The sequence below is a fragment of the Solea solea genome, chromosome 16 (assembly GCF_958295425.1).
Source record: "Solea solea chromosome 16, fSolSol10.1, whole genome shotgun sequence".
In the NCBI taxonomy this organism is placed as follows: Eukaryota; Metazoa; Chordata; class Actinopteri; order Pleuronectiformes; family Soleidae; genus Solea; species Solea solea.
Genome location: NC_081149.1, coordinates 8535192 through 8548468, shown reverse-complemented (window position 1 = coordinate 8548468; position 13277 = coordinate 8535192). Strand labels below are relative to the sequence as shown.

Here is a 13277-nt window from a genome sequence, read left to right as displayed (position 1 = left end):
CACGTGTGTCATACGTGACAAATAACCTGAGGCAATCACTCTAAACTCTATTTCACAGTTATTTACTTGCATTTCCACTACAGAGGTCCAGGAACTTTAAGAACCAGGGACATTTTTCTTGGTGCTAAAACGTTCCTGCAGACGCATGTTTGTGCATTTGCTTCCACAGTAAAACACCATTCATTCATTTGTCTCCTAATATTATGTCAAAATGTTCATTTATGGCCTCTATATAAAACAAGTCCTTCTGTAGCAGTGAGGGTGTGAGGTGATAAAGTGACCTGTTGTTAAAGTACTGACACTGAAACATTGAAACTATCACATTATCCTCCACATGAGGGACGGGGGGGCTGGTGCCAATTCCAGCTGACATAGGGCGAAAGGCGTCAATTTAGAGTGTCCAATTTGCCCAATCCCCAAATCTTTTTGGACTGTGGGAAGAAGACAAATTAACCGTCAGGCCGCCAGAGTCATGGTCACAAACAGCATAGCAACATGCAACAGGCTGTAAGGAGAAGACTTTTTAATGTGAGGAGATTTTACCAGCTGTTTACCAACAGAGATTGATTGGCTGAAATCAGACACTTGAACCAGGTTTGTTTAGCCCTGCAAGCTCCTGTGGGGGCCAAATCGTACTTCCATTTACTGTACATTCTGGCTCCTGCGTTGGAAATAATTCACAAACTTCCCATCAAAGTCCTTAATTTCTAATACTAGTTCCTGTAGTGCTGCTGTCAAACAGCAAATAGTAGTGCCCCTTCCCCCAAATGAAATGGAGCCTCTGATTGGTCAGTGTCTCCCATTACAGACCAACAAGTTTGGAAACAGAACTTTTATTGAGTGTGATAGTCTAGTTCTCGCTCAGATCACTTGTTATTTATAAAAATAACACATTGTTATGGGATTATTGAGCAATAATAGCAAAAATATATTACCTACCCCATATTTTATGCTAGAACCAAAGTGTTAGTCAAATGGACACTGTTTTTGTTAATAGCTGTGGATTTCATGTCAATATATCCAAGGCATTGTGGACTAAATATCACATTTTCCTCTCTTATGCTTTTTTAATTTAATTTATATGGTCAGTAAAGATATCAAACCAGTGATCCTGGTATTGTACAATGCATTATTTCAGCAATATTTGAGTAAATAGCAAGAGGAAGGTGTTAAATTAGATGCAACAGGGCACTTCCCATATGTTCTGCTTACATGACAGACTAGTTGAGTAACTAGTGGATGAGATGAGAAGAAAGGTTGTGCAGGCTGTTAAAAAAATGTATGTAGCCAGAAAGTGGGTCAGGAATGATTCAGATTTCAAGGCCACATCTTTGTGAAAGGCCTGTTAATTAGCTCTAATTGTTCCGTGTGCACATATACATCATATCACAACTTCAACGGTAAACGGTGATGACTCTAATGAGGCATAAGAAAACTTTAAGTCCTTAGGGGAGGAAAGGTTTTTCACTGAATTAATTGCATTAAAGACAAAACCATTTGTCATTAAATGAGGTGTTTGAAAACAGATAAAAAGAAAATGAACTGTATGGTACAATGGTTTTGAAAATAAAAATCCTGCCCCCTCAAAAAGCAGACACTGATACCTGAATATAACACACGTCCACCTTGACTGTCCACTCTCATAACCTTGTCTTTGGCACTGCACTGTACTTGTCTTGTTTACTGACCAGTGGATTAGCGATGAATTCTCTGTGATCCTCTTATCCTCCTGTTTGCTCATGCAGAGCCACTGTTGACACAGCGGCCGTTTACCAAATACCTTTGCTCACCTCTGTACTCCAGGCTCAAGTGCTCAGCGAGAGAGAGCATCCCTGGTGTCTTCCAGCTGTACGGATGTTCTGGAGGTTCTTGTCTTGAACTCTGAGGAAAATAATGGAGGCAGAGTTTAGCATGCTGTTTCTCAGCTGCCCACGTGGACAACAGTGTTTTACATCCAGGTTGTGAAATGTAAGAACGAGGGAATGTCATTTTGGTTTGTCCGGTATTGCGATAAATAATCATTTGCATGACAATCCTATAATAACTCATCACAATATTTGTCTAAATAAAGAGCAGAAAATGGACAAGAACCCTAAATGCCGACCTGAACACAACTGCAATCTGCAAGAAGAGACTGAGCGCTTTTAATGTCAACAAAACTCTGATGCTTTTATTTTACAGGTCATTCATTGAGTCTATTTTAACCTTCTCTCTTGTCTCTTGTATGGTAACCTCTCAATATGAGTCAAGTCGTCTGCTCTGTATTATTCATACAGCCAGCAAGATAATAATGAAATATAGCAGCCATCTATGTCAGAAATTTGGAACAGACAGTTAGTGAGAAAAGGCAATTTTAGCCAGCAATGGCCGTCCTCTATTGGATGGATTTGTACTTCTCCCACCATCAGGTTGGAGCTACAAGTTTTATTTTGTTCCAAGTGCAAATAATGCAGTGAATCAATCAGCCAAATCCTTGGTGGACAAAAACTCTTGCGGCTGAATTTTGCCAGGTGGTTGCTTGCAATATTTTGTGTTCTGTCTTGTGTCTTGAACCACTGCTGCAAACCAAAATCCCCCCCCCCCCCCTTTAGGGACAATAAAGTTCTGAACTGAACCAAACCTGAACCAAATCCAGGATTCTTTTCAGTGGTCTCTGACTTTATTTTGCAGTCAACTTCATGTTATATTCATGCTACCCTCATTCATGTTCCACCATGGGAACTGATAAGTGAAACCCATTTAGAGTGCACATTTTTCAGAATAAAATGATGATATTTGGGGCTTGTATATTGATAATCATATGTCACTGGTCAGGACAATGATATGTTGCTTAGTCTCACTCCATCTGGACTTTTTATTTACTTATTTTAACCATAAAAGGGCCATAAATTCTCCTGTCAGTAAGTGCTTTAGTATAAAACATATTTAAAATAACATTTGTTGGAGTCATTGTCTCAATGTGCAAAAACAGGACAACAAATGGAAACTACTGTATGCCCAGGCGTTTTTCCAACTCTCGCCTCTCTCGTGACAAAGATGGTGATTCGCATCACCACATGTTGGCTTTGACGTGCAACTTCTCAGCTTTCAGAAATCATTGAATTTTTCCGGTAGCACAAACCATCACGCAATTGCAGTAATGCAAAATGCGCTTGTGCAAATGTGACGTCTGCGATACGCTCGGTGCTAAATTGTTAAGTCCTCTTTCACATGGTCTGCCACGTTTCATTAATAGCGGAGAAAGGTACAATCCATAATAGCTCCAGAGAAGGCCTTTCATGTTGTACCTGCAGAACACCATGTGTTTTCATATGCAACATCATCACTGGATACCACCGATTCCCTCATGTTTAAACTCTGAAGTCAATGATCCAGGCCAGTCCACAGGGGCCGACCTTAATGGGCCATGTAATAAATAAAAAAAGCTGCTTATTCAGAGAATAACCTTCTTTTGGAATCACAGCCTCCAAAATGAATTCAGCAGCACACTATGAATGTTTATTTTCATGTCAATTTTTTTTTTTTTCCCCAAGCCCCAAAGATTCGGAACCACCTCATTAACCTTCTAAAAAGCACAAGGTAATGAAATCCTCCATTTCACTTCCCAGTGTCACCCAAGTTAGTTTCACTAATGAATTGTTTTTTACTCATTAATCAAACATCAGTTCACCTCCTCCACATTTTGTGAATGTGCAGCATATGCCACCCGCGGGGGGGGAGAGTCTCATTTGCACATGTTCTTGCATTTTTATTGGAAGTTAAAATGATGGGGAAAGAAAACTTTTGTAATAAAGAGTGACGGCTGATTTGTATGTGTTTATACATGCTATGTAATAATTATTTCTTTGACATGTGTCAAACATGCAGCTATTGAGTGCTGCAGTTTTTCCACCTTCATACATATTAATACCTCCATGCACATGTGGCACAATCAGTATTCATATTACTTCTCTTGGCTCTTGGTCTTAATATAACAATCCTGTGGTCTTGTCCCCCGTGATTCAGTGTGTTCGACACATCATCAGATGATAACAAAAGGGGCGAAATTCTGCCTCCGACAATCAGTAACGTAAATCTGCAACAGTGGCTGGATTTTCAGTAAACGAGAGGACAATAGATAGTGCGAATCAATTAGCTGCGATGGCTGCTATTTGCATTCCAGTGAAAGGGGTGATAGTTTAAGTGGCCCAAGGCAGCTGTCTTTCAGCAAAGGCCTGTGAAACACAGAAAGCAGCGGAACCAAGAGGAAAAAAGGGGACTTTGGGAATCTTCAGCAGTTTTCTTTTAATTACTCATCATAATGACGCCATTTATCTGTTCAATGACCCATTTTAGGGCATTGAACAGGCATGGGAAGCTCTCTGTCTTTGGCAGGGTCAGTCCTGCAGCTGCCCCTGCTGCCATGCATCAACCAAGAGGGATCTCTCTGCTTTTTTTCATTCTCTTTCACTGAGTTTTTAAAGACTTTCCCCTCAGAACACATTCACACATGTCCAGTGTGGCGACAACACCACAAGTGAAGTATTGAATTTATGTCACTCCTCTTGATTTAAAGGAGAGTTCAACGTGTGGAAGAAAATAATTATTCTTCCTATCTCTCATTGCAGCAGATAATTACAGGTTTATCATATTGACATCAGTGATGTTTAAAATTAGCTGCATGTAAATGCAGTTGTATGAGCAGGAAGTCTCTGCTTCTCTTGGACTCACCACAGTGGATCATCTGCCTCCATCTTGCCCTATCCCTTGTGTCCTCATCTGTTCAACTGTCCTCATGTCCTCCTTGAAAACATCCATGAACCTTCTCTGTGGTCATCCTTTGTCCAATATAATCACTATGCACCAGAGTTGTTCCTCACATATGCTAATTTTCTAATCCTGTCCATCCTGGTCACTCCCAATGACAATCTCAGCATCTCCAGCTCCACCTCCTGGCTTTTAGACAGTGCATCATAGCAGGTCTCACTACAGTCTTATAGAACGTCCCTTTCACCTTTGCAGCTATCGTTCTGTCACGCATCATCCATGACATTCGTCTCCACCCACTCCGTCCTGCCTGCACACTCTACTTCACCTCTTTTGTGCATTGTCCATTGCTTTGGATGGTTGACCCAATGCATTTAAACTGGACTCCTTGCATTGTCACCGTACCACCTTGTCTCACTGTCCCCTACTCTCACTATAGATTAAAATATCATCTGCAAATGACATTGTCCATGGAGACTCCTGCCTGACCTAATCTGTCCATCACCATTGCAAGAAAGAAGGAGCTTTTTTTCTCTTAAAAAGTGTTTAATTGTTGAGAAATAATATACTAATGACTGTAAGACTGGTGTTATCGCAAAGTAAGTCTAATGTCTAATGATGAGACTTTGACCAATCATAGGGCATATATATATATGTATATGTATATGTATATATATATATTCTAATTCAATTCAATCTCCATTATATGGATCCTATATGATACATATGTGATATCATTTAAATGTTTACTGTCCCCAGAAGGGAACGACAGCTACACATGAGGTCAAGTTTCTGCTTTGACTGCTTGCTTGTTATCCTACAGCAGTATTGATTTTGGATGCACTGGCTGCTCTTATATTTACAGTGGTTGTACTGTGTAGGTGGAAATGTAGAGATGGGTCCTTTAATGTTGCACAACTGTTTGGCTTTTGCCCTGTGGTCCATATCAGCCATGAGGTGAAAAGCCACTGGTTGCACTGTTCTCTCAGTGAACTCCCAGGTCATGGGTCACAGTAAGATGAAGGCAGATCATAAAGAAAATGCAATTTTGATGATATCCGTTTTTCTCTCAGGAATCGTTTTTACTACACAAGAAACCTGAAATGTCACTTTTAATTGAGAACATTAAGAGTTGAAGAAGAATTTATCTCACTTTTAAACCAAAACTATGGGAGGATGGGCGAGGTTGATGCCCTGAAGGAAGCAATGCTGAAAAAAAAAAAGAAAAGTGGAGTAGGTGGTGAATAGAAACAGACAAAACCCATATTGTCTCGAGGAGCTGGGATTTTTTTTTTGTGGCACATCTCCAAGATGTTGACCCAGAGTACTGAAGGGTTGAGCACCGGCACTGATCTGACTGATTCTACTCAGCTGCTGACGTGCACACAAGCACTCATGGATATGAGGACAGAAATAGCTTGTCGTAGTCCACAGCTTGACGCAACATCTCCAGAATTCAAATATCTGCCAGCTCTCAATGAGATAACTTTGGTCCCACTGGAAATATTCAGTATTTGTTTGGGTCTAAATGTCCTATTTTAGAAATGCTGTCGAAATGTAATACAGATAAAACTGAAATTTAGAATGTATTACGTTGTACTCATGGTCCAAATGATTACGAACAGACAGAAACATACAACATCATATTGTATAATTATTATCTCTAACAATAAATGGGTTAAATTATCACTCTTTCCCTTTCTCTCCCCCACCACTCCTCTGTCCCCCATTTTTCCTTTCACCCCAACCGGTCTAGGCAAATGGCTGCACATTTTTGAGTCTGGGTCTGTCAGAGATTTATTCTTGTTAAAAGGGAGTGTTTTCTTTTCACTGATCCCTAGTTAAGGTTTCTGTCTTGCTATGTACAGTGCCTTGAAATAATGTGATTTAGTGCTATACAAATAACGTTTGATTGGAAATGAAAAATTAAAATAGTAATAAAACAATAAAAGTAGATTTTCTAAATCAGTCAAACCTCCTTTTTCAGATGTGCATTGACGTCTGTTTTCCTGAAATTGTCTGTTGGGGCTGAATTTAAAGGCGACATCGAATGCTTGTATCACACATATATGTTAGTTATGGAGGTCTACTTACATATATTAACTTGTTTTCATGATTAAAAACCTTCTAATCGCTGCAAACGAGCCGATCAAAATATCTCCTCACTGACGCTCTCGTCAGCCGCGCTGTTTCAGACCAAAACCACCCCCCCAGAACGTGGACTGTGTTGTGATTGGCCAGCCAACGAGAGCTTTCCCACTTTCCTGTGATTGGCCAGGTACCTGGAAGTGACGTGTTTAGAACGTCAGCTCTCAGATACGCAGCTCTTTTTTTTTTTTTTTTTTTTTTTTTTAAACAACTTTATTGAAATACGGTTACATTACAAAAAAACAGGAGAAATAAAACTTTGCCAGGGTAGCTGATGAGTTATTAAAAAGAGAAAGAAAAGGAAGACCAAACATTGACAGTCTTAATTGCTTTTTTGTTATTAGAGCCAGAAATCAAATAAATCAGATACGCAGCTCTCCCTCTGGCACGATTGATGCTCTGCTCGTCATTATCAAAACATTGTTAAATGGCTGTGTCACGACCCCGCGCCGTAATCCCTTACACATTTGACCCGGAGTCTGACCCAGAGACAGAAGATACTGTCGCAAGTGAAACACCTCCACAACAAAGACTGCTGCAGGACGCCTCAGAATGGTAATGTTTTCTCTGTGTATATTCCCAATACTGTATGTGGTTAATTGTAGGGAGACACTGGTTGAGGCTTGATAACCCGCCCCTCCCCCCACCATTTTTTCTAAGTATAAGCTACAGCAATACCTGTACATGTCTTTTTGTTTTCTATTTAGATTTTATCACTTGCTGTTTGGTGAAACGCTCATTTTAACATTTTGTGTAGATATCTGGTGGGACTGTGATGAAAGTAGTTTTGTTCCCCTGTACGTAATATGAGTAACTGATGAATAGAACTCTTGAATCTATGAAATGTGTTACTGTACTTTTCATACACAATACTGTATCTCTGGAAGGTGCACTTGTGGGAACTGCATGACGATGCCCACAGAAGGGGAGAACGTCTGCTGTAGAGAAACACTTAAGGTATTATTTTGCCCATAAGCAATAACTAAGTGTTGTAAAATAATGGATTAGTAAATGTTAGTTTAGATTTATTTTTTTATAAAGCAATGTAGTACAAATTTAACTATTTTCAATCCTGTAATTAGGCCAGTGCCCTATAATGTAGCTCCATTTTCTTTAATCCTGTCTGTAACTATGATTGTACCAACCTTTTTACAGTAATAATCCATCACTTTTTTGAGTGATCCAGCTATTTTCACCTAATTACTCTATGCCATTACTGTAACAGTATTGCTCTGCCCCTTTTTAGGTTATCCGAAGAATGAATGAACTTCCGGACACACCAACATGCATGATCTACCATCCAGGCCTGGAGCCTAACTGCTTGAACCCATACACACTGCAGAACATGAACAACATCTACCGGGCAGACTATGGGCCTTTGCGGGGAAGAACAATACACGAGTATGTATGTAACATACAAATAAGAGGCATATTTAAATCATAACACACATAAGTGATAAAAGAATTGTGTCTTAGAAATGTTTAATAAAAACTTTTTGCACAAAATGTGCACAGTGCAAGAGCAGCATTTAATTTTTTTTACATTTCTATCCACTTTCCAGTCGCTACCGGCATTTAGCATACCGCAGCTTTGTCAGCTGGTGCTGGGGATATTTGGGACGACGTGTACGAGTTGTCATCTCGTCGTGTGTCGTGTGCCGGATACGCCAGGAGTTTCCTGATCTGGCTGGACAATATGTTGGCTTCCGCCCACCCCTTGACTGAAGCGGGTCACGTGTGAGGCAATGACTTCCTCCTTTGAGGGTCTGTCATACTGGGCTGACAGGGTCTCTGGGATGGCGATCTTCCTCATGTCCTCAGCGAAAGACTCTGGGTCCTCCATCACCTCCTCGAACACCAGCCTCATCAATTCAGCCACATAGTCTTTAAAATGTAACAGAGAACCATGACATTACATTCAGACAGTAATTTCTTTACTGTGTCATTACATTTTCAGCTATTTAAATTTAAATGGGTTCTTTGTTGTGTTAGGTGTTAATTTAAGTTAATAAGAAAGAAAAAAAAGTCAAAAAAAGTTTGTCAGTATTTGTAAAACATTTTATTCAATGTAAATAAAACATTTTAGTGACTTACTGTACGTGGGGTCTGTTTTGACCGGCTTTGCGGTGGGTTCTCCCTTCTTGGCCTTCGAATACGACACTCTGTAGACAGCTTGGCCTAAAGCTGTTGTTGCCTGCTCACGGCTGGAATTTTCGTTGTGATGCATGGATGCAAGGTACAACCTATGTAATATAAAGATTCCAATCAATGAGACAGTCTTGTTTTGATTTTTAGTTCCAACGGTTATGATGTCCACTTTGCCACCTTCTCTGGGCCCGATGTTGAGGACGTTGCACTGTAGTACAGACTTCGTCGTAATCCCTCCTTTTCCATGTGGTAGCTACCACCCACTTCATTGCTCTGTTGAGAGAATTGCAAACACAAAGTAGAAGCAACAAATTAAAAACATATCTTTCTTCAAAGTAAAATGTCACGAGAATCCTACACACCTGAACTAGCTGGAGGTCCAAAATTTTGTTGCTGTCCATGTGCATCAAGGAATAGCTCCCAAATTTTGCAGAGTGCCCTGAAGTAAACAGAACAATATGAATTCATTTCTTGAAAAAAACTAGTGATTGATATTTTTTTTATGTTTACAAGTGGTATTTATGATTTTGATGATGGTCTGATTTTTTTCATTACCTGGAGAATCTGCACGCATGTCTCCTGCAACTTGAACTTTCCCCCCCCCCCGGTTTCAATGTGGAGAAAAGGACCTGCTGGTCACTCTTCCACTTGTGGACGATTGCAGGTTCCAGGTATTTCCTTGCATGTTTCCGGAAGGTGTCATAATGAGAAATCTGGAGCTGCAAGGCGCGGCATAGCTAACATAACAATAATACAAACAGTGTTTAGTAATTGTTTATTGGTCGAAAGTGTCATATGATTTGGACGACAAAACATTAATAGTAATACCTTTTCCAGCTGGATGAAGGATGCACCAGTGAAATATGTAGCAGCAGATAACTGTACATTGCCAACTGGGGTGTTCTTAATCATGGGCTGACTTTGCCACTTCCTGGAGTAGTTGCATTTTGGACACGTTTGATGAAATGCAACATACGTGCCCTTCTGTTGCTGCTGCACTTCGCAATTTCTCTTGCACACTGGACATGTGTCAAAAAGCTCCCTCAGGCAGGACTCAAATACAATGTATTTTTTATCCATGTATACAGCACTTTCCGTCCTACAAATGTAACAAGACAAAAAGCATTTAGCCTCACTTCTTTGACCTGAAGTGACATGCCTAGTGAACTTGAAGTCAGTACTTACAACATTGTTGAATCATGTGTTGTTAGGGATCCGCCAGGAGTAAAGGTTGGGTCATTTGGGTCGACTTGTGACTCTGGTGAGGTGAATCCCTCTTCCTCCTCTGACTCAACACGTGCTCTTTTTTGTGGTCCAAACCCTGGCACCTTTATAGGTGTGGATGAAAACATGTACTCCGGCAGTGTGGTTTGTGTGCCAGCAGTCTCATGTGACAACACTGGTGTCTGGGTCCCTATGGAGTAGATACAATGTGTGAACATTTCATGCTCTTCAATAATTTGGTTCTTATGAAATTTCAATTCTACTTACTTTGGCAGTGCACGTGTGCTTTCAAGGTCCCAATTGACAGTTGAGTGGCACATGTTCTCACACTTGGAGCTTCTGTTTGTGTGCCCGTGTGGATAAAACGATCCTGGTATGGAAAATAGTAAAGGTTAAAACCATAATACAGATCATGCTCAAAAGACTGGCTTTCTACTTCATTAACTTTCCTGAATCTGCCCCAATTCGACTATAACTTGTTCCCTACTTTAACATAAACACACGTTTCCAACACCGCCTGAATAACGTTGTGTTTACAAGTGAGAGAGACACATGCACGCAATTGAAACGAGCGAACACGGTCCCAAACTTCTACAGCGATTAGCCTGCTTAGCTCTGTGCTCCCCGGTTAGTCACCCACAATACAACCGTGTTTACCGGCATGGAGAGACGCATACACGCAACTGAAACGAGCGAACACGGTCCCAAACTTCTACAGCGATTAGCCTGCTTAGCTCTGTGCTCCCCGGTTAGTCACCCACAATACAGCCGTGTTTACCGGCATGGAGAGACGCATACACGCAATTGAAACGAGCGAACACGGTCCCAAACTTCAACAGCGATTAGCCTGCTTAGCTCTGTGCTCCCCGGTTAGTCACCCACAATACAACCGTGTTTACCGGCATGGAGAGACGCATACACGCAACTGAAACGAGCGAACACGGTCCCAAACTTCTACAGCGATTAGCCTGCTTAGCTCTGTGCTCCCCGGTTAGTCACCCACAATACAGCCGTGTTTACCGGCATGGAGAGACGCATACACGCAATTGAAACGAGCGAACACGGTCCCAAACTTCTACAGCGATAAGCCTGCTTAGCTCTGTGCTCCCCGGTTAGTCACCCACAATACAGCCGTGTTTACCATACCCATACACGCAATTGAAACACGAGCGAACGCGTGTAGCTTAGCATGTAGCCGGCTATCGCTAATGCTAAACGGCAGAACGAGCACACAAAGACAGTATTACTGTTTGAAATACTTACTTGTGCTGCAGGTAATCCAGCATGTATTGTAGGTACTGCTCCTTCTTTGAGGCGAAGTGTGGTGCTGTGCCCTGCTTTGTATTGCGCGAAGTTTGTGTAACAATCCTCCGTGAAGTGGTTGCCACATACATGGAGAATTTTGGGAAATGTAGCAGGCACATTCCCATCAAAAATGAACAATATCCACTGAGCTTTTGTTTGCTCATTGGTGGGGAGCTTGTGGAGCGTCTGTCCTTGTTTACTACAACCCAGAACAGAGCAAACTGATCTTTTTTTCGAAGACATTTTCTCAACCGATATGCTCAGCAGCTACAACGAGACTAGTTCTTCTTCTGCGGTTGAATTTACGCAACCGGATGTGCCCGGAGTAGTGCCCGCACCAGGAGGAGCTACGGTGGTGAGAGGAGTGTTGAGGATTTCTGATGACATCATCAGCTTCGGGAAGTGCAGATCCGCTTGGCAGAGCCCAGGACAACAATACAACACTATTTTCTCAGCAGTGGCTGAACTGTTTGTTCTGAAACTTCAGGGTTTCATAAACGAGGTAATGACGCAGATACACACACAAACGCAGCGTTAATTGGAGCTTCCGGTCTTTGTCGCCTTTAAGAAAGCTCAGGAGTGAAAGGTATCACTTTGTACATTTTTGGAAACTTTTTTCCCAAGTCAAATAACGCTTTGAGTGAGTTTGTGTGTGAATACACCGGGGAAATCTCTGGAAAATTCCCATGAATGAGTGTTTGCAAGTTCTGCATGATCAGCCCAGGTGCCACTCACTGGTGACAAAGTTATTGACATTTTCTTGCTTTTGTGAATGCATCTCACTGAGACAGTCTCCTGCTGCATTCTTAATACGTTAATGGAAAACTCCAGAAACTAAAAAGATATTGAAAATTAAATTAGTTTAAATGCAATGGCTGTAGCTGCTGCAAGTGTCGCATCCTGGGTAAACCCATGGGGAAGCAGGTGTTACCACCAGCCATCTTCCAAAAAGTATCCTAAAACGTGTATTGACTTTGACACATGGGCTGTGTTGTAATGTGGTTAGCTTCCTGTGGTATCCAGCTGGTAAGTTAATTAAAGTGACCGCACAAAATTAATCAAACAGGTTGTGATGATTTAAAATGATGCATGTGGTCTACACCAATGTCAAGATAAATATTTACATTTTCCCCACAGAAAATGAAAATAAGTAATACAAGCTGACAACACGCTCAATGGTTTACACTGTCTTCTTTTAACCTTCACCGACCAGCAGCTGTCTAGTGATGTGATCACAGCCACGACAACACCCATTACCACACTGACATTTCAATGCCTGAGTACTTAATAGTCCCTATCGCTCCATAAGTGCTGAGTCCTCATGAGCATTCAAACTCAGCCTTGATCTCAACTTTGTACCTGTATGGTATACTGTAACTGCGTCTTGCAGCGTTGGCACGTGGGGACGGAATCTGTCCACAGACAGACAGAGACGGACAGACATAGACTTGAAACAGTGTTGTGGTTGTTCCTGCTGGGCTTCATTTCAGCAGTCTGGGCTCATTGTCTAAAAGGCATGAAGCAATTTAGTTTGTGTCTAAAACCTCCTCTTGAAGACAGCGTGATGGAGGAGCAAGGGACTCGATCGATACAATGAAAGCCACAAAAAGAGATGTCTGCCTTGGGTGGGAACGGGGATCAGTATACCTTCTTACCTACCTACCTATCTATTTGTTTTCTGTTAACCAATCCACTCATTTTGGCCA

General features: G+C 41.3%; 3 protein-coding genes across 4 annotated transcripts in view; 1 reads left to right on the top strand and 2 right to left on the bottom strand.

The window, feature by feature from the left end:
• The window catches only part of elfn1a (extracellular leucine-rich repeat and fibronectin type III domain containing 1a), an 86459-nt gene that overhangs the window by 24537 nt on the left and 48645 nt on the right, over positions 1–13277 (bottom strand). The window contains exon 2 of the mRNA XM_058653731.1: positions 1791–1881. The gene's annotated coding sequence lies outside the window, so the exon portion shown is untranslated. The remainder of the gene's footprint in view (positions 1–1790; positions 1882–13277) is intronic.
• LOC131475535 (P2X purinoceptor 7-like) lies at positions 7140–8619 on the top strand. Of its 2 annotated transcripts, none has more exons than XM_058653733.1 (4): positions 7140–7449; positions 7782–7851; positions 8141–8295; positions 8457–8619. In XM_058653733.1, the coding sequence occupies exons 1-4, from the start codon at positions 7322–7324 to the stop codon at positions 8617–8619; spliced, it is 516 nt and encodes a 171-aa protein (XP_058509716.1). In that variant the 5' UTR covers positions 7140–7321. The 2 variants fall into 2 exon arrangements, with proteins under 2 accessions (XP_058509716.1, XP_058509717.1); XM_058653734.1 differs by having other exon boundaries at positions 8141–8299; positions 8457–8595.
• LOC131475534 (uncharacterized) lies at positions 8360–11891 on the bottom strand. Its single transcript, XM_058653732.1, has 9 exons — positions 11530–11891; positions 10534–10636; positions 10228–10456; positions 9871–10141; positions 9598–9779; positions 9405–9481; positions 9220–9315; positions 8989–9137; positions 8360–8778 (listed from the first exon to the last, which is right to left on the bottom strand). The coding sequence occupies exons 1-7, from the start codon at positions 11812–11814 to the stop codon at positions 9308–9310; spliced, it is 1155 nt and encodes a 384-aa protein (XP_058509715.1). The 5' UTR covers positions 11815–11891; the 3' UTR covers positions 8360–8778; positions 8989–9137; positions 9220–9307.

Excerpts from the sequence above, each read along its gene's own strand:
- LOC131475535 (XM_058653733.1), top strand. The coding sequence starts at position 7,322 with ATGGCTGTGTCACGACCCCGCGCCGTAATCCCTTACACATTTGACCCG. Across the intron at positions 7,852-8,140 it reads GCTGTAGAGAAACACTTAAG|GTTATCCGAAGAATGAATGA; the intron begins GTATTATTTTGC and ends GCCCCTTTTTAG. Across the intron at positions 8,296-8,456 it reads CGGGGAAGAACAATACACGA|TCGCTACCGGCATTTAGCAT; the intron begins GTATGTATGTAA and ends TCCACTTTCCAG.
- LOC131475534 (XM_058653732.1), bottom strand. The coding sequence starts at position 11,814 with ATGTCTTCGAAAAAAAGATCAGTTTGCTCTGTTCTGGGTTGTAGTAAA. Across the intron at positions 10,637-11,529 it reads CTGGATTACCTGCAGCACAA|GATCGTTTTATCCACACGGG; the intron begins GTAAGTATTTCA and ends TTTCCATACCAG. Across the intron at positions 10,457-10,533 it reads AGCACACGTGCACTGCCAAA|GGACCCAGACACCAGTGTTG; the intron begins GTAAGTAGAATT and ends TCTACTCCATAG.